At 43.8% G+C, this 20452-nt stretch overlaps 1 protein-coding gene across 3 annotated transcripts in view; it reads left to right on the top strand.

The window, feature by feature from the left end:
- LHFPL3 (LHFPL tetraspan subfamily member 3) overlaps positions 1-3050 on the top strand; it is a 245899-nt gene extending 242849 nt beyond the window's left edge. For all 3 annotated transcript variants that reach the window (XM_032689219.1, XM_032689220.1, XM_032689218.1), the window contains one exon: positions 475-3050. Coding sequence is in view for 1 of the 3 variants with exons in the window: in XM_032689218.1 (XP_032545109.1) it covers positions 475-503 (29 nt within the window). In the remaining 2 variants the exon portion in view is untranslated. The remainder of the gene's footprint in view (positions 1-474) is intronic.
- Positions 3051-20452: the final 17402 nt, after the last annotated feature.

The following is a 20452-nucleotide window of genomic DNA, read 5'->3' on the forward strand; positions in this document are numbered from 1 at the left end:
AGGGAGAGTTTGGGTTGAAAACACCTCTGCACCTCTGTCCTCATTTGAAATTTAACACAAGGTATTATTTTATCATGTTTACAAATGTGGACTGTGTCCTCAGGGGAGTGAAAGAAGTTATTGATACCGAGCAGAAATGTCAGGATTTTAACTCAATTCATAGTATTCATCTAGTAAATGTCATTCTTGTCCCATATGCGTTGTATCTTTGTTTTCATATTGCTCAAACTTTAGATGAAACAATCTCATTATCTTGGCTCCCTGTGTTGATTAGCTGGTGAAAAATGATTTTTAAGAATTTCAGATTACAAATTCTATGTGTAGATTAATTTTTCACTTTTCATGATAAATGGAAATGCATATAATGAAGTGCATTAGAATATTGGTCAGAGGCTTGCTCTGAGCTAAGCACAGTGTGAACATCTTTATGTTTGCTGGCAGTAAACCAGCTTCTCTTCTCTCTGTTTTGCACAGTCCTACTAAGCCAATCCTCACTAGAATGAGCACAAAACAAAACGAATAACAGCTTTTGTACATCAACATTAAAATGGGAAGAAGCTTGGGAAAGCCTCTGACAGAGAAGAATGCTGACGAGTGCAAAAATGCCTGATGGATAAGCACCACCTTCTAAACATAGATCAGCCAGACGTGGAAGTGATTTTCAGAAGAGAAATGCAATCATGGATTACACACCAGCTCATTAGAAACTGTTGCTGAATACAGCATCCAGAAGACATGCATGAAAAGTCACATTTGGGGAATAAATTAAAAGGGGTGTAGTTGTTGCTAGATAAACATATGTAATATATATGCATTGAAGAGATTTGTAAATGTCATTTTTTTTATTCGGACAGAAAGCAAAAAGCTTTAAAACCTTTCACAGTAGAGAGGCAGTTAACTCCAGACTATTCCTATCCCAGTAGCCAAGAAGCTGATAAGACATCTCTCTTTAATTAGCATTTATAGACTCTGAATGTTTCCATCACCTAGTGGAAAAAAGCATAACTTTTACTGCTACATTGCTGCACTTCATTTACTTCACTGTATAATAAGTTGACTAAAACTGTAAAGCTTCTCAATTTTTACTGCATATGTGTTCCAATTAATCTGTCTGTAACAAACTTAAGACTCAAAAATTATTTCTGACCTATATTCTAGTTCTATGAAGCATATATACTATAAGGTATGTCTGACTGAATGTCATAATACTATAATTTCCCAAGATGCATATTATTGTTTGTATTTGAAGTGACAAAATAAAGGCCCTTGATTTCCTTTTTAGTAGGAAAAAAATAATTTACCCCTTAAATGTAACAAACAGCTGTTCATTCCAGGGGCATTTCTGTTGTTCTCTTCTGTTGTTCTGCCATGTAGCTGCTGAGTGATGCTCTCTGGCCTGTGCTAACACCAATCGGATGAGATGATCTAGTGATTCCCTCCACAGGGGCTCAGCAGGTCCCAAAGGACACTCTCACTTCTAGAAGCCACTGAGAAGTAAAACAGGAGTAGGCACAGAGTATGAGGAAAGACCTTATAGCAAAATGCCAAGCGCCAGGCACAGAGCAACAGAGGGAAGCAGAGAGCCCCTCTCCTCTGCTCCTCTCCAGCACCTCCCAGCAAGGCACACACCTATCCTGGCTCAGGACTGGGCATGTCTTCTGCCCTCCCCTGTGTATCACAGATGAATCCAGCCCAAAATGGACACTGCAATGCTAGTTTCTTCAGGTTTTTTTAAGCCTGTTTCTTCATTCTTTGGCTTTCAGGGGAAATGGTTAAAATAATAATTAATTGCTAATGTTGATCCCCAGTAATGCAATATGCTGAAGACATGAGGTAAACATGAGTTAAAACTGCTTTTTAACTATTGGCTGCATAACACAAATTATTCTGGAATTTAGTGCATGAATCTCAGAAAATTTATTTTATTTTTGAATGAAAATTTATCTTTAAGCAAACTGCCAATAAACAAATACAGGGAATTAGATAACTCTTCTGTCTAACTACCAAGGTACCAATGTGGTGCTGCTTGTCTTACAAACTGAATGCTGATGTGGATGTCAGCCAAGTAAATTTGTGTGAATCTGGGCAGCATTAAAAAAACAAACAAACAAACAAACAAAACCCCCACCATTTTTTAATCCAAAACTGCTCTTGTAACTGTGGGTAGAAAACTCTCCTGAATTCTATAGGACCGGCATTTGAGCTGGTCAAAAACCCCCACCCAAATCAGTCAACCACCATAAACATATTCTCAGTACCTGCTACTGACTCAAAGGGAATGGAAGGTAAAAATCAAGTAGTTTACACGAGGCTGCACAAATGCATTAAGGGCCCACTTCAGACAGGTTTTTAAATCTGTGATTAGTCCAACCACTGTCAGCTGGAAAACGCACATCCTTAAGAGCCAGGTGCATTCAGGAGTCCCCGTTAAATGGTGTCTCAGTGAAGCCCATCCTCATTCTCTGCTCTTGCTGGCTCACAATCACACTCACACCTCAAAGCCTGTGAAAGGGTTTGCTATCTGGATGTGCTATTGTATCACTATCTTCATTTGCTCCTTGAGTTTACCTCTACCCCACATTACTGCAGTCACGGCACTTTTGCTGTGACAGAAGTCACTGAAACAGGGTTTCTCTGTATTAAATTATTTTGTTTTGCATCATGGTGACGGTGTAATGTAAAAACCTTTCTGAATATACACAAACATTTCAAAAAAAGTGTCATCACAATACATCACAACCCTGTCAGGGCAGCTCAGTGAATATGTACCATTTGTACACAGCCAGAAGAGAGACATACCAGGATGTACATCATTAAATGTTGATTCAGTAAGAATAGTATGTTTTATCCTTTTAAATGTTACCACTTTCCCATCCCATTATTGTAACTTGTCAATTGTAATTTTTTTTAAGTCAACAAACTGTAAAGAAAACTGTTGAAATACCTGATTTTCTGTAAAAAACAATGACAATAATTTTTGTTACTTTAAAGTATGCTTGGTATTAAATTACCTAATAAAATTCAACAATGAATTTTGTAGCATACTAAAATAAAGTGTGACAGTGCTTTTCTCCAGCTCATCTGTGGTAAAAGCTGCTCTTGTTGAAATTACTGTCCTCCTCCTAAACACAAGCCTGGCCACCTCCTACACATCTGTACCTACACAGATCCCTCAGGTGTGTAAAGTCCAACCAAAATCAGATCCCTCAGTGAGTGCAGGAATTTGTATGCATGGGTCAAATTCATAGTATAAGAACCTTGTTGGTAAATCATCTCCACCCTCTGGTACCTGACTACGTATATATAAGGGCAACAATATGAAGTTCCTGATTACTTTGTTTGGTGTAAAACCTAGTTTATAGTAAGAGAAAGGAGAGTATAAATTATTTATGAGTTAATTATGGTTAAATAGATAAATGCCAGGTTTGTAGGATGCTGAAGTCCTGTTCATTTTTATAGGCAATGCATTTCCCTTATTTCTAAATAGATTGTAAATCCCAAACAAGTGATTTGGAGGAACACAGTAAAGCTCAGAAATTGGTCCCCCCTAATTTCACTACATGAAAGTACACTGGAGCCATCAGGGGCTATCACAGATGTACATCTTGCACCAAGAGGAGGTAAGGACTTTCTTGTCAGAGATACTGGATTTGCCTCCATGCTGCTGATGCAGCAGTATCTGCATTTGGAGATGATCTAGAAATTATTGTTACTGGGGTCTAATTATGCCCAAACACCCAGGCTCTGACACATTTCGATTGGAGTAACAGATCAGCTTCCCTCACACCATCCATCTTCCCCTCTTCTAGGTAGGAAAATAAAATGCTGGGCCCAGCAGCTTTCTGGCTATTTTCACTATGCTAGTCCAATGTCCTTCAAGCATTTAAAAATTTTAACAGTTTCAACTGATTGTCTTGCGGATTTGAAATGGAATAAGATCTAGAAAATTTAAAATAATTTTTAAAGACCACCTCAGTTTTGTCCTGACTAGTTTACACATTGAAAAGACAGCCATATGCTGAATAGGTTCTGAGGTAGTGCCAGAAAGCTACATTTTTTTTCCCCATGTGCTAAAGTCTAGACATTTACACATTCCTCCTTTCCAAGGAGCTCAGCGCAGAAGGGAATGGCTTTGCCTGCTGGTGGAGTAGCTGGCAGTACCTGCACACATTAGCGATGCTTGCAGCCACTCCATCTTGATATGTGATCTTCACTGGCTTACATTAATATTTTGACAAGAGGCTTTCACAGAAGGCCCAGAATTCTGCAGAAAGTATAATGTGTAGTTTAAAAATCCAAGCTCTTCCCCTTACACCAAGTGACATTTGTGCCATGGTGCCGCATACACAAAGCCAAGGCTTGCAAGGATCACATGCTGCCGTGATGCTTTCTGTTACCCATCTGCCTCTCTTAAATTTTTGCTTAGTGATACTTTATACTGCCTTCTGAAATGCCTTTTGCATTTTAAAAAGTAAAGTGATATACCTTCCTTTCTTCCAGATAGTCTCATAGCCCCACGGTGGGCAGTTACACAGCTTTCCACTTCACAAAGTGAGGAGGGAGGTAGTGCCTGTGCAAGAGACACATTTCGGGGAGAAGTGCAAGCAGACACATTGTGCTCATCAACATCCAAGAGGAATTGTGGCCCCTAATTGCCTACAAGACACTACAAAACTCCTCTCCTTTTGAAACCGTTCTAAAAGTTGCTGCAAAGCACTTCCTGAGATCACCAGTGTGAGAGCAGCCTCAAAGTTTGAAAATCGGCTCAGTTACCTGGGAAAAGAGCCTGGGAGTGAAGATGGTCCAAAAAGCTAGGAGCTGGGGCTGAATTTACCTCCACAAACTGGCTTTAAATAAGTATAATAGTGTGGATTATTACTCCTGATTTTGTCAAGTGCAAGTTAGCTTTATATCAGCCTAACATAGCTGTAAGGATTAATAAGGAAAACTATTTATGTTAATATTTTGTTAAGAATTTCTTCAGGGAAAAAATGAAATAAAGATTTTCAAAATCCTTCATGCTAGACTGAAGTCTCTTTGATATGATTACCCATATTTTAAAAATATTTCCACATTTTAACAACAGTATATGCTCTAGATTATCAGTTACATCACCAGTTGCACAGACTCAGGATTTCCTTGTTGGGTCTTAGCACAAAAAGGTAGGAATTTTGCTCTGCCATAGCAAAGACTTTGCATTGCATCACTTTGACAACTCTCAAACATGGCCTTCTCACAGGACACCAGGCAAAACTCTGGGATGTCAGCACAAGTGTCAGGCTTATAACTGTGCAATTAGCACTTTGATTCTCCTTTATCTGACTTTATGTCAACACAATACAAAATTAGTAATGAGCTAGGTGGGAAATATTTAAGTCTGAAAAAGAAAATTAGGTTTCCTCTCTATTTGCTTCAATTTTTTTTTCCATTAATAAAATGAAATTAGTTAAAGTGTCACTGGAATATTCTGAGGCTCAATGTGTGCCTGATGTATTTTTTGAGTTTCTCAAATGGCAGTTGAAGGTAATGTAAGATATTATGCTCCTCAGGCAATGAACTAAGATTGTTGGTGGCAACAAAGTGAGGGAGTTTTCTAGAAGAGCTTTTAGGCTATAAGCTGCTATATGTGTCATCAAGAAAGGAGCTGGTTTAGTCAGTCTAGCTGAATTTTATGTATGCTTGAGAAGGATAAGGAATAAAATAATTCAGAAATTCTGAAAGAACTTCCTGCTTAATACTGTTTGAGGGTGGTTTGAGGGTTTTTTTAATTTTTATTTTATCTGCTTCAATTATATATGAAATTCATCATTTACAGGTTTTAATTAACTTTGCTTTAACTAATGTGAACATTCTTTCAGCCACAAGATACCTTGAGGATGCTGAAAGAAACGGAGGGGCTTTCCTAGAGCATCACCAGGCACGATGGCTATTGCACATATCTGTGCTGCCATCTAATGGCTAGACAGCCTGTTCGGGAGTCGGTACCCGGGAGTTACTTACAGGTAGCTTTGCATTTGCATTCATACAGATCAAGGTAAGAAAACCAGTGCACACATAACCTCCTGTGCCTCCCAGAAACAGGGCAAAACCCAAGAGGTGAAACCATCAGCGTAGTAACCCACACTGGACAAAGTTTGAGAACTTCTACATTTTTATTTGAATTTCTGAAGACTGAAGAGAATAAGCTTCATCTCTGTAAGTGTGGATAAGAACTTTAACATTTTAAAAGCATTTTTTAGAGCTATGGAGCCCAACGCTTCCTAGGGGCAGGCTGCTGCATTTCCCAGATAGGGCAGACACTAGTATCTATTTACCCCCTCAAGGAATCATAGAATCACAGAATGGTTTAGGTTCAAAGTGACCTTAAATATCATCTAGTTTCAAACCCCCTGCCAAGGGCAGGGACACCTTCCATTAGATCAGGTTGCCCAAAGCTCCATCCAATCTGGCATTGAACACTTCCGGGGATGGGACATCCACAGCTTCTTTGAACAACCTGTTCCAGTGTTTCACGACCCTCAAAGTAAAGAATTTCTTCCTAATATCTAATCTAAACCTACTCTCTTGTCCTGTCACTACATGCCCTTGTACAATGTGCCTCTCCAGTTCTCTTGTCCGTCTCCTTTAGGTACTGGAAGATGCTCAAAGGCCTCTCCAGGCTGAACAGCCCCAACTCCCTCAGTCTGTCTTCATAGGGGAAGTGTTCCATCCATCTCTGATCATCTTTATGGCCCTCCTCTGGACTCATTCCAACAGGTCCATGTCTTTTCAGTGCTGAAGACCGCAAAGCTGGATGCAGCACTCCAGGCTGGGTATCACCAGCGTGGAGCAGAGGGGCAGAATCACCTCCCTTGACCTGCTGGCCACTCTGCTTTTGATGCAGCCCAGGGTATATTTGGCTTTCTGGGCTACAAGTGCACATTGCCAGCTCATGTCCAGCTCTTCTCCCACCAGTCCCCCCAAGTCCTTCTGCACAGGACTGCTCTCAATCCCTTCATCCTTCAGTCTGTATTGATATGGGGGTTGCCCTGGCCCAAGTGCAGGACCCTACAGTTGTCCTTATTGAAATTCATGGGCCCATTTCTTGAGCTTGTCCTTATCCCTCCCAGTGACATCACATGCCTCAGATGTGTCAACTGTACCACTCAGCTTGAGGTCATCTGCAGACCCACTCTCAGCTCCAACATAAGCTGGGCAGGCCAACTGTTACCAAAGCTCTGAGTGGTGTTTGAGTACATGAAATAGAGGGATAGAACAGCAGAAGTAGAAGGCATTAGAAAAAATGGAAAAGTTAGGCAGCTTAAATCAAAGCCCTACACCAGAAGACAACCATAACTGGTCAGCATCCCTCCAAATTGCTCTTGTTAAAAAGCAGAGGTTAATGAGGTTACTGAAATAATGACTCTGAGAGATATTAAATATCAGATTGATGAGGTATGACCATGCAATGGTAGACTCACGGGCATCTTAAAAGGTGACAGAACACAGAAAATTGATGGTCTCTTTAGGAACAGGACATCAGATTTAGGCCATCCTAGATAGCTTTTGCTCTGAGAAATGCTAAAATGCTAAAATCTGATTATGGATTACCAGGCTGAAGGCTGGGAGTGACTAAAACCCCTAATCCCAGAGTAAGAATGCAGGGACTTTAGAAGCCATTAATACACTGACCATGAGAAAAAGTGTGCTATGAGGGTGCAGTGAGACCAGGCTGTGGTAAGCACACCAGGAACAATGAGCCCTTCCTCCCTAGTGAGGCTGTGCAGCCTCTCACTGTTCCAAAGTGATGTCCCCAGGCCCCTACCACTCCCTGGTGACCCCAAGGGAGTCTGGAGAACAGGAACCAGCAGCAGAGCCATCCTGCTCAGGCACCGCCTGAGGAAGGAAAAAGCTGAGGATATGGCAAAGCTCAGAGAAGTAAACTGGAAAAAGTCCAAAGCCAACACTGGGGTTTGGACAGGATTTCTAGCAGAGAATCTCCCAAAACAATAAGAAGATTTTTCAGCACACACATAGTCCCACGCATTTCATACCGAGGCACCTGATAGTCTTCTCAGAGGCTTTAGACAATATGCCTCCAGAATGAATTTGTAAAATAACATGACATTGCATGTATGTGAGCCAACCTAAATTATGACTCTGCCTCCTGCTTTTGCAGGACAGGAGTCACTGTTTGGTGTTGAGCTCTGAGGAACTGCCATGCCAAGTGATATTTCAGTTTGCCAGTCAATTGTTCTTGGACTGTGCTTCTGTTCTCACAGGGAGACCACACCTCAAGGTGTCACCAAATAAAATTTGCACTTATATTCCTTCCCCTTTTTGCTGCTTCTCTACCCTTTCAGGCTCCTTCAAGGTATAAAAGCAAAATATTAATAATATCTGTATTCAGAACCCATAAAAAACTCACAAACACAGCACAATTTACTGTTTTTCAGTAGCAGGGTGGGTTTTTTTGCTTTTTACAAGAATTGTGGAGGATGAAGAGGCTGGAGTAAACTTTTACAGACTGGAAAATGCAGGGAAGAATCTCAAAACCTGAGATCCTTGCCTGAGAGGCCTGGTCACAGCATTGCAGGAACATTCCTGTTGGAGGGGCTTTGGGAGGCCTTTAATGGCTGCTCCATGGGGTCAGGGCACTATCCATTCTGGTCTTATAGACATCAGTGGTGAAGGGTACACAGTGTTTCTGGGCAGACTGCTCCAATGCTTAATTAATGTCACAAATAAGTCAATAATTAAGTAAATATCAACCAGGAGATGCTGATACATGATATCACAGCAGCTGCTGTGTGTGGCTATAGTCAGAAGGGAAACAATTCCAATCTTCTTACAGAATGTTTTTAACTCTTAGGCATGTGCACAGAGATCAAATTTTAAAGTATTTCTATTGCTAACTTGTCATTGGTACTGAATTGTATTCTTGCTGTGGCTGGAAGGCATGTATTTCACCTAAGCTTGTCCATCCTACCTGTAAGAACTAAAGACAGAAAGCTTTATTACTGTGTTGGGAAGTAATAGAGTAATAGACCAACAGAGAAATTATTGGTCTGTAGCCCTCACATTTGTACCTGTGCTTTGTGCAGAGTTCCCCAGCCAGGAAAAGTCAGGTTGAGCTAGCATGTGGCTACCAGACCTGTGCCTGCAGCAGTAAATTAAACAACTCTGCCAGCAAGCAATACATCTATTTCATGTTGTGAAGAAACACCAGATTTTGTGAAACCTGTTCTGTTTTGAGGGGTAGATTGGAAGGTTTGCAACAAGTTATCAGTGAAAACTGAAACACATTGTTATGCAAAGGTGCTGTTGAAACCCAGAATGAAGTGAAAGAAGCCAAGCACAAGTTCCTTATGCTTATGTAATTTGGTGGATATAAGAGCACACATGCTGGTTTGGTGATGAGAAATCACTGTTATACTCAGTGTCAGTTTCCAGACCATGAATTCTGTTCATCTAGGACCCTTCTCTGCTACTGGGGAAAGTCTTTCCAGACACTGGGAAAATACTCAAAATCTGGAGACAATTGTGTGGGTGTTACATCATCACAGCCCCTGTTTCTTCCAGGACTTAAGCAAGTCTCTTGAAGGTAATCAGTTTACTTTCCCATTTCTGATTTTCTCTTTCCACTATCTCCCTTCTACTTCCTAAGCAAGAATATTGCCAATTATCCTATTTTTTTAATTGAGAGTTTCTAATAACTAGTGCTATTCTGAAAGCCCAAGTAATTTATTCTGGACTTCTCAATAAAAAGATATGGATGTATTATGTTTGGTCTGTTGCATTTTCTTGGTAATGTTGGGGTGGGGCTTTTTTTCAATTCTTGAATTGACTTCTGAGCACTCACAGTCATGATGAAATGCAGAAAAATATGGACATCACATATTCTAAAGTTTCTAAGCCAGAAGGCAAACAAAAAGTACTCAAAGCTCAACTGCACTTAAACCTCATTATTTTTAAACCTGTATCATGCTACTTTGTAGTCTGATTCACTATATTTAATGCCAAGCACTGCAGTAACTAGCTAAAAAGAGCACTCATCCAGGGTGTGGAAAAGAACATGCCAGGCAGAGGTCGTCCCAGGCCAGAAAATGAAGCAGCACACAGCAGGGAAAACAGGCTCTGGGTCTGAGCTGCCTGGTGCAGTGCCTGCTGGGCACTGTGCCAGAAAACAACAGCCTGAAGCAGAAGTTTTCCCAGTTCTCACTTCTGTTCCCTCCTTTTCGCAGCATGTTTCTACGTTAGGATTTTACAGATAGGCTTTTGACCCACAGTCCAGCACTCAACCTGTTGTCTTTCCTTTGTGTTCTCCTCTCCCCCAGATGCCAGATGGTTAGGATCAACAAGAGACCTTTTTAAGCAAAGGGATTTATTGAATACAACAGGAAGTGAAGAGAAATGACTTTCCAAAAGGTCAAGGGAGGAGAAGTATTTATGAAGACACAGAGCCCCTGTACAGCCCAGACCAAGATTAATATTTTGCAGATTGTGTTAGCTAGATGAGAAGACCAGTGATACCTCCCAAATCCCATCAATGTCAAGTGAAGGCCCAGTCAAAGACACTGATATGCTGCAGTTTTGTAAAGATTTTGGGGTTCTCTTTACCAGACAGAAGCAGACAAATTTTTCTCCCCGTCTCAGGTCTTCATCAGCTTCATCAAAGCATGAGCCCCAACCATATTTTTGCCTGGGCTGTCCAACATGCCAAAATCCCAGATGAATCACTGAGAATGCGGTGTCATGGCTGGCTTATGTCAATCTAAGCATGAGATCTTGTCAAGAGGAGTAGGCCTACCCTCCCCTACCTGCTCCCATCACATCTCCAGGTGTCAGCACTGGTGCTTGTCTATCTGCACACTCAGCTGTACCACGGGTTCAACCCACTCTGTGGCCACGTGATAATCAGTGCCAAAATCCATTGAGGAGCACCAGCATGGGGACTGAAAGGAATGACATATTGAAGAGTAAGTCCGGTGCATCCTGATCCCATGATGACACTTGGTTACTGTGCACAGTCTGAACAACTCATCCAGCACCTGCATGGGAGGTCCAAAACACACTGTCTATTCTCAGGACTGTCCTGAAAGCAATGGACTGTGGCATCAGGTGAGTCAGACAATAGTCAGCTGTAAATGCTACCCAAGACAGGGAAGAGAAACTAGAGAGAGTTTTAATCTGACAACAAAGCCTTCCATACACTTGGAAGTTAAAGCTACTCAGATAAATATGACAAAAATGTGTAAGTAGGAGGGTCATTCATTCTTAGTACATAGCAAGCTGCCTCCATTTCAAGTTTTGACTCAAGATTTTCAGCAAAGCAACATTTGTCCTTGATCAGGGCATTTCTGAGTACAGTGGTATGTGTATGGAGATGTGTATCACTGCACGTAAAACCCAGACAGCCCTGACAGACAAGCTTTAGGAAATCTTCCTGCTGTTCTTCAAGAAGGGCTTGCCCCTAGCTCTTCCCTCCACCTCCCTGCCAGGGGTTCCTCAGCCCATCACGGGGCTCACAGAAGGGAGTTTGCCACTTACATATAAAAAGTCATGTGATTGTTAGAAACTGGCAATTAAGATGAGTATACAGGGTCATCTAGTGACTCCTCTGAAAGCATTAACATCAGCAGAGGAGTTAGGAAGGAGGGGAAGAGTCACAGACAGAGTTAGGAGGAAGGAGAGGAGCCATGACTTGGGAGAAGCAACTTAAACTGAAGAAAGGGGATTAATTGGAGTTAATTTACCAGCACACTCCAAACAGCTCACAAAGCAGCCTGGCTTTCAGTTGACATAAGATATGTTATATGAATGTAGTATAATTAATGTTATATGGCTGAAAAAGTATTTCCAAGTTTCAGTAAGCTTATATGAACACAACCTCAATTTTAGATGAACATTCCTGAGCAATAAAGAGTTGTGGATTCATGGTTGATGTTGTTTTCCATGGGAAGTTATTTATGTACAGATGCTAATGAAATTACCCAAAGAAGGCAGGAGAAGCAAACAACCTTTGGCCAAATGTGAAGCACGTGCATTGCACTGAGCACCATCCTTCCCTCAATGTGTTCTGCTTTCCCTCAGTTTCCATTTTATCGAAGCTTGATTGAACTCAGGCTTCATGAGAAACATGGGAGTGAGTCCCAGCAAAAGGATATTTTCCCCTTGTTTTCCTGTGTCGTATACAAGCAGGAGCAGTGAAAACAATGAAAAGCCAAGCTGCACCCTTTTGCTCTGCACAACTTCCTGAAATTTCTCCTGAGCCAGATAAACCAGGCTACAGCAAAACACAGGTCAAGGTTAAAATGGCATCTGCTAGTATGCTGTGGAATTTGGGAACAGTCACATTTTCACACCATCTGCTTCTTTACGATAAATTACTTTGTAACCCAGGTGTATAATAAGGTGTAAAGGGGAAATTTAAGATGAATGTCCTTCTAACTTTTACTAGTCTCAACAGGGAAACAACAGAAGTCTTGTTTTGAACTAAGGAAGGACAAAAACCACTAAAAACTGCACGGGAAATGGCCCAGAACTGCACAGGATTTGGAGGAAAGGCTTTTAGAGCTGCAGGCGGAGGTCTGGCTGGGGAGCAGCAGAACCAGCCGCTTTGTCACTGCCCTGGAGCGACAGCCGACCTTCACCCAGAGCAGCGCATGTGTCAGCCGGCCCCGCCAGACCGACCGACCCGCTCGGATTAACCAGTTCAAACCGGGTATTTGAAATAAGCCGCAGGAACTTTCCTGGAGGGGATTAGCGAGTCCCTACAGCACCTGCCCTGACCTGACAGCAGATCTGAGGGCATCCCTGGCATCGCAGCTGCAGCGAACAGCTGAGAAGGGGTCACGTCTTCATCGGGTACCAACCAAAAACGTGGCAGGCAGGACGGCACTCTGTGGGGAGCGGTGCTAGCCGGAGGTTTCCATTCCCACCCCAGCTGTCACTGCCCTGCCTGAGGGCACCACGGTGCTGCCGCTCGCTTCTCAGGCTGCCCACCAAATGAACAAAAACAGGGAGCTGTGTCATGGGATGGGAGGAAGTCCAAGCAAGGACAACCTGCCAACAGAGGCCCAGAGGGAGCTGCGACATCCCCAAAGTGCCCATATCTGTTTTCATTTTAAACCAGTTTTACAGTCTGGACTGGACTGGGATTCATATGCATTTCATGTGGCCTGCACTACCCGCTGTGCCTCACAGGAGATGACAGCTGCTGCCACGAGTGGTTTAAAGTCCCAGAGCGACTGCAGATGCCCAAAGACCATGGTGAAGCCTGTTCGCTTCTTTCTTTCTGTGACTCTTCCCATGGCTGGCCAGATCACTTGGTGGTTTCTGCATCCCTTCCCTGCCTTGAGGCAACTACAGCTTCTCTGTACCAGCTTCACAGGCTTCACATGCTTTCTCTGGAGTTTGGAGCAGCTTTACAAACCTCAGAGCTCCGCATAGGTACAGGAAATGTCCTGCTGGCTGCTGCTACCACCCAGGATGAGAGGTGACTCTCTGTGAAACCAACCAAGTGGGAGGTAGTGGTGGCAACATCCAGAAGGAGGCCTTGGGAAGGGGGGAACCTACTCAGCACCAAACCTTACAGCATCTTTGCTGAGGATACCCTGTTTTCTCAGGTTTCCTGTTTGTGTCCTGCTGTCACTGGTCTGTACAATTCCACAGACTAAAAGTTGGAGGTTTTTTTAGGTGAATTTTGGGGAATTAGGAACACAGTTCCCAGAATCATAATTTTCCCAGCCCAGGACTGTACCTGCAGACTGACAACCACTCTGTGTGCACACACAGGCACATGCCAGCCCACTGATACATTGCTCCTCTGTAACTGCTGTGGGACAGGAGTACATTAGTGCACAACAGAAAAAAAAAAACCAGCATTGAAGAAGTGTGTAATAGAGGAATGTTGCACACAAAATAGTGTTTGGGGTCATCCAAGGAAGATGGACAGGATGGAGGGCAGGTAGAGCATGTACAGCGTATTCCTTATTACGCTCTTGTGATGTTCAGCAATTCACAAAGATACCAAACCAATGCCAGACTCAGACTGCCTCACCAGGAACTGACACGTTACAAACCACAAGCTAAAAAATCAAACACAAGGGCCTCACCTTCTTGATAAAAACAGTGAGAGTGGTTTCTTTATATCTAGTCACTGATAAGGAAAGAGATAAGTGGTCTGGGACAGCAGAGGTGGAAACTCATAGAAAGTAATATAATCCAAAGTCCTATATTTTTAACTTGTTCAGCCCTGCCCCCTCATAAAGCAGGCATTTCAGTATTCAGCACTTATGTTAATTGAATGCCTTCTTAAATGCAAAGGAGGAAAGCCACAAATAAGTCTCTCAAGACTCCAGATAAGATTTGCAGCTGGCATAAATAAGCAAAATGTCACTAAGGCCAGAGGAATTGCTCTGTTCCTCCCTCTCCTGCTGCTGCAATCCCTGAACTTGCCCCTATATTTCCATGCTCCTACAGGAGTGGAGTACAGCACCAAGCACATTGCTGCAATCCCCTCCCTCTTGCTCCAGCCTGCCCTTGCCGTGCTGAGCTCCAGCCCTGGCCCTTCCCCAGGGACACCAGCGTGTCAAGCAGGCTGGAGGGAAAAAGAGCCAGGGAGTGTCTGGCCAGGGCGGGAAGGGAGGCCTGAGTTCCTGTCATTTCCTCTGTGATTATTTCAAGATTTTTTCAGTTAAAGTCTTTACAGGATGGGTTGGGCTGTTTTATCAGAGCCAGATTTTGGCAGACCAGTTTTCAGGGAGGTCCTTGTCACCCTGCAGCCCTCAGCCAGAGCCTGCAGACCTCACCTCTCCAAATCCAGCACGGCCTGGCCCAACTGATGGGCAAATTCAGTCCTGCTGAGGGAGAGAGGAGGGACTCCCAGCTCTCCATGCAGGAGGACAAACTTTTGATTTCATTTAAGAAATAACACTTAGACCTCAACTGGTGACAGGCAGTCCTGATGGTTCAAACACAAATCTCCTGGTAATTTGCTTGACAGGGGCAAGCTTAATCCTTCATAAGCAAGGAGAACACTTGAAACTTTCCAAATAGACTTTGCTTTCCCAATCTCTCTCTTTTTGGCCTCACATTTTAAGCAGAACAACAGCCAGCAAAGTGAGCAGGAAACAACAGCTCCTTCCTGCTGCACAGCCCCATCCAGCAGGGAGCTTGCCTGCTCTGGGGCTGGGCTTGGGTAGGGGCCAGCGCTGACCAGCATCCCTGTCTGAATCACAGAATCATACAATAGTGTGTGTTGGCAGGGGCCTTTAAAGGTCATCTAGTCCAACCTACTGTCACTCTCCTGTTGCCATTAAACCTAAGTAAAGGACTGGGAGACAGATTATCCCAGCTGAATCCCAGTAAATGGCAGCAGAGTAGTAGCTCTGTGGCAGACGAGATAGCTAATGCTTTCTTGTCCAATCATTTCTAAATTCCCTACATTTCACCTGTGTTCAAAATTTCTAGACATTGTATGTGACACATGACAGAAGAGTGTCCAGATGGAGATTGGTGACAAGTGGTGTCCCTCAGGGGTCTGTACTGAGACCAGTGCTAATCATATCTTCATTAATGACATAGTGAGATCGAGTGCACTCTCAGCAAGTTTGCAGATGACACCAAGTTGAGTCGTGCTGTTGATATGCCTGAGGGATGGGATGGCATCCAGAGAGACCTGGACAAGCTCAAGAAATGGGCCCACGGGAATCTCATGAGGTTCAACAAAGACAAGTGCAGGGTCCTTCATTTGGGTTGGAGCAACCCCCTATACCAATACAGGCTGAGGGATGAAGGGATTGAGAGCAGCCCTGTGCAGAAGGACTTGGGGGAACTGGTGGGACAAAAGCTGGACATGAGCCAGCAATGTGCACTTGCAGCCCAGAAAGCCAATTGTGTCCTCAGCTGCATCAAAAGCAGCATGGCCAGGAGGTCAAGGGAGGTGATTTTCCCCTCTACTGCGCTCTGGTGAGACACCCTCTGGGTCCAGTTGGGCCTCTCAGCACAGGAAAGACATGGATCTGTTGGAGCAGGTCCAGACGATGGCCATAAAGATGACTGGAGGGCTGGAGCAGCTCAAAGAGTTAGGGTTTTTCAGCCTGGACAAGAGAAGGCTCCAGGAAGACCTTATTGTGGCCTTCCAGTATCTAAAGGGGGCTTATAAGGAAGATGGGGCAGACTTTTAAGCAGGGCCTGTTGTGATAGGTAATCCCCCCCCCAACCCCTCCCCCCCAACCCTGGAACGCCAAACCTCTGTCTGCTCCGAATCTTCCTTCTCCTCTTTCATGGAGGTGCAGTACCTGCCGGCAAGGCTCCCCCTGTTTCACCTCTCTCCTGGAACGGCTGTGGTCAAGGGCTCAACCGTGCGCGCAGAGCGCGCGCGGCGCGGGGACAAGCCGCAGCCGCCCCGGGAACGGCCCCCGGCCGCGGAGGGAGACGGCTCCGAATCATGGGTCATCTACCGCCACCACCTGCGTCTCCTAGAACGCTTCCATCAGCGCTGCCTCCGTACAATCCTTAACATCCGCTGGTCAGATTATGTGACCAATACATCTGTACTAGAGCAAGCAGCTGTCACAAGTATTGAGGCCATGTTACTGAGAACGCAGCTGCGATGGGCAGGGCACGTCTCAAGGATGAAGGACCACCGCCTCCCTAAGATCCTGCTCTATGGTGAACTTGCCACTGGCTGCCGCATGAGAGGAGCCCCGAAGAAAAGATTCAAGGACTCCCTGAAACAACATCTCAGCCTTGGCCATATTGATCACCATAACTGGTCTACTCTGGCCTCCAATCGGGAGGCCTGGAGACACACCATCTATAACGCAGCTGTCTCCTTTGAGAACTCACGCAGGATCACTCTCGAGTAAAAAAGGCAACACAGAAAGAACCGTTTCTTGCAAAATACACCATCTAAGGAGTCTTTCTGCTGCGCCTTTTGCAATCGGATATGTCTATCACGTATTGGCCTCATAAGCCACCAGCGTGCCTGCAGCAAACGTGGATAGTGCCTTCCCAAATCTTCGTTCGCGAAGCCTAGCCATGATGAATGTTATGATAGGACAATGGATGATGGTTTTAAACTAAAAGAGGGTGGATTTAAACTAGATATAAGTAAGAAATTTTTTACAGTGAGGGTGGTGAAACACTGAAATAGATTGTCCAGAGAAGGTGTGGATGTCCCATCCCTGGAAGTGTTCAAGGCCAGGTTGGATGGGTCTCTGAGCAACCTGGTCTAGCGGAAGGTGTCCCTGCCCAAGCAGGGGGTTGGAACTAGACAACCTTTAAGGTCCCTTTCAACCCAAACCATTCTATGATTCTATGAGACAGCATCTGTTAGGGGAATCGAATGTGCTGTGCCAAAGATTGAGTCCAACTGAGATGAGAAATATAATAATAAAGCAATTAAATCAGAAGGATACCAACTATTTGAAAACAGAAAAAAAATTACTGAGAGGAGGACTCAAACTGCAGTGGATTAGAGGTTTATTCAGTATGAGGGAGGGAAGATGGGGGGATGACATAGAGTGACAGGATTATACCACAAAAGAAGTTTTTAACACTTACAATAATTTTACTGAGCACAGACATCAAAATCCCTATGTAAGATATGTATCACGTGTCCTGAATGAAGAGAGCAGAGTTGAGCCACATCCCTCTCCTTCTCCATGGTCTAGCTTTTGGAGTCCAATTGTTACATTATACTTCACTGGATGCTCTTTATCTTGGCTCTTACAAAGTGCATGTGAGGGAGCAGTATTGGGCACTTCGGTATTTTCTGGGCTTTCTCCTGTACAAGCATGTCCTGTTTGTGAGGACGCCAAAACTCCTCCTTCCATTTTGTCCATAATCCACTACCTGAAGGGTCTGGCTGTCTGCCTAGGCAGCTGCAAAGAATTAGCCCAGCTGAGGTTCAGCACACAGGGAAGGATTGCAGAAAATACTTCTTTTTGCCATACAGTCCACCCAACCTTCAAGAAACTCTGGAATTAAAAGCCCTAAGTACAAGTGTTGAAATTGACTGTAGGGTCAGTGCTGCCTGTGGCAATCTTGATTTCCCTGGTGCAGATTTGCATCACTTCAAAAGTGCCCTGAGAGGCCCTATTTCTTATTTTTGCCTTGCATCCCATCCTTGGGATGCACTGCTACCTACAGGTTTTAAGAATTTGTTTAGATTAAAGCATTTTAGAAAGTACGTTTCCCATTCATCCTCATATCATTGGTCTTTATCTTCCACAATGTTTCCAAGAGTTGTAACGTTGAATATTGGCCTTGAGAACTTCTGAAGTGTTCAAACATTCAGGAATTCTAGAAAAAAGCCAAATTATAAGCCATTCCCTGCTGAAAAGAAAGGTTTTCTAAATAACATCTATAGCATTATTCTTAAAATCATACCTGAAAAGGACCTCAAAAAGTATCCCAAGCCACCACTGTCCCCAAGACAGGGTCAGCTATGCACACCAGATATGTTAGCCTCTTAGCCAGTTCCAGCAAGGATAATTACTTACTGATGACCAATTCAGAAAGCATTTCTCCCTGGACAAAGTAGTGGATTATTATTTCTTGCCCTGTTACTGATTATTTTTAGTAGTTCTCATGTTTCAATTTCAGAGCTGACACGAATTGGTTTGAGGTGAACTGAATTATTCCTTCATACAAAGGGGTTCGATTTCATGTGTGGCAGGACTCAATATAAACTGGAAAAGGAAAACTACTTGCAAGTAGGGGGAAATACAACCTTTGCTACTTCTTCCACCATCTTCTTCAATATTGATCAACACAGACTCCATCCTCTTGTTAGTCTTCTGGGGCTGATGCACAAATCTACCCCGTGGTCTGTCCCTTTCCAACCCAGTATGGTCTTAACTCAGGTCACCCTTGTTCCCCTCCTGCGGTCTTCCCAGAACAATACCAATACAAACCTGGCTCTTAGGATCATCATCTATTAACACTCCAGAATAAAAGGAAGGGAAGATGTATCAGACAGTGGACAAGATGGGGAGAACTGCACGTCCTTGTACTGTGACAGGGAGAGTCTCTGTGGTATTATCAGTCCTACTTGCCATTCTCCTGGTGAATGCATCCACCCTGACAAAAATAATCTGCTAACAGCAAACAAACCCCTCTCTAATAATCTGTTCCTTTACAGGAAATAAACAATGGCCCAATTACTCAGTAGTATCTCACAGAAGTCATGCTAATTGTTTTTGCTGAAGCTCCAGCCTTTCTTATCAAACCTGCCAGGCTGAAGTAGCTGAAAGTCTATAAAACAGTAAATAATTAGCTTCGAAAATCCCCTTTTTGCATCTCCTGGTGCCTTTTTGCCTGCAACAGGGAATCGCTAAGCAGGAACTCACAGGATTTCTGAGGAGAACTTGTTTGCTCTCTGTGCCACCTTGATGCACACTTTAAAATCAACTTAACACTTCCAAAAAAATTAAGCATGTAAAAAATATTCAAGAGAGCAGGGGCTGGAGGTGCTGGGGACACTCCTCCAACTGGGCTCCTGCTACAGCAAGAGTGAGGGCTAACATGGCAAGGGAGCAGTACTCAGCCCCCAGCACCATTCCTCTGGGTAGTCTTTTCTGTAATACCTCTGCATACTTTCTCCTTTGCAGGAAGGTGCCAAAGGCTGACATTTGGGCGAGAGGTCGTGTCTGAAGCAAGCATCGCTCTCCAATCCGTCGCAGTCAAGTCCCATGAGGGAACATCACAAGATGTTCTCCTTCCCGAGAAATACCTGCCTTCTCCTGTTCCCCTCTGTGGTTTAATTAAAGCATTTTAGAAATTTCTGCTCAGCAGCTTCACCTTGTAGGAACTCTGTTGGCTCCAAGATTTTGGCTTAGGAGTGTAGCCTGGGCATCAGGGCCTACCCCTCATTTATTTTTACTAGCTCAAACATGCTTTAACCCACAAAACCTCCTTAATGAAGCTGCACATTCTGAGCAAACCTAGCTCTTTCAAGACCATACTGGTACTTTATCGTTCCAATCACCTTGTTTTTTGATAGGGCCCCAGTGCCTGCCTGCAAGCATGTTTGTTTACACAAGAGATGCTGGTCCTCAGCAGATTTCTTAGTCCTGACTCAAAACAGCAACTGCAAAGGTACAGCAGCAGGAGGCAGATGGGGGTTTGTACCTGGCAAACAGTTCATACGCTTATATGCACATATGCAGCCATAGGTACCACAATCTTTCCCATCCTGCCAACCTGTGTGGGTCAGTAGTGATGGGTTTATCCACACAGAGTAAAGCTGAAATATGCCTAATGAGTGACCTTCATCAGTCATTGACACCTGGTTCACAGGTTCTCCCCACCAGCACAGAGATAGGACAGCAAGTCTCTACATGAGGTCCTACTCCTTTGGGAAAGGTTTCCTTCTCTCCCAGAAGCTGATCTGTAGCTGGGGCCTCCGGCAGGAAGGCAGCAGTGCAGGGTAATGCTGATGCGTTTGGGTGTTGATACCACT

This window comes from Chiroxiphia lanceolata, chromosome 5, assembly GCF_009829145.1.
Source record: "Chiroxiphia lanceolata isolate bChiLan1 chromosome 5, bChiLan1.pri, whole genome shotgun sequence".
Classification (NCBI taxonomy): Eukaryota; Metazoa; Chordata; class Aves; order Passeriformes; family Pipridae; genus Chiroxiphia; species Chiroxiphia lanceolata.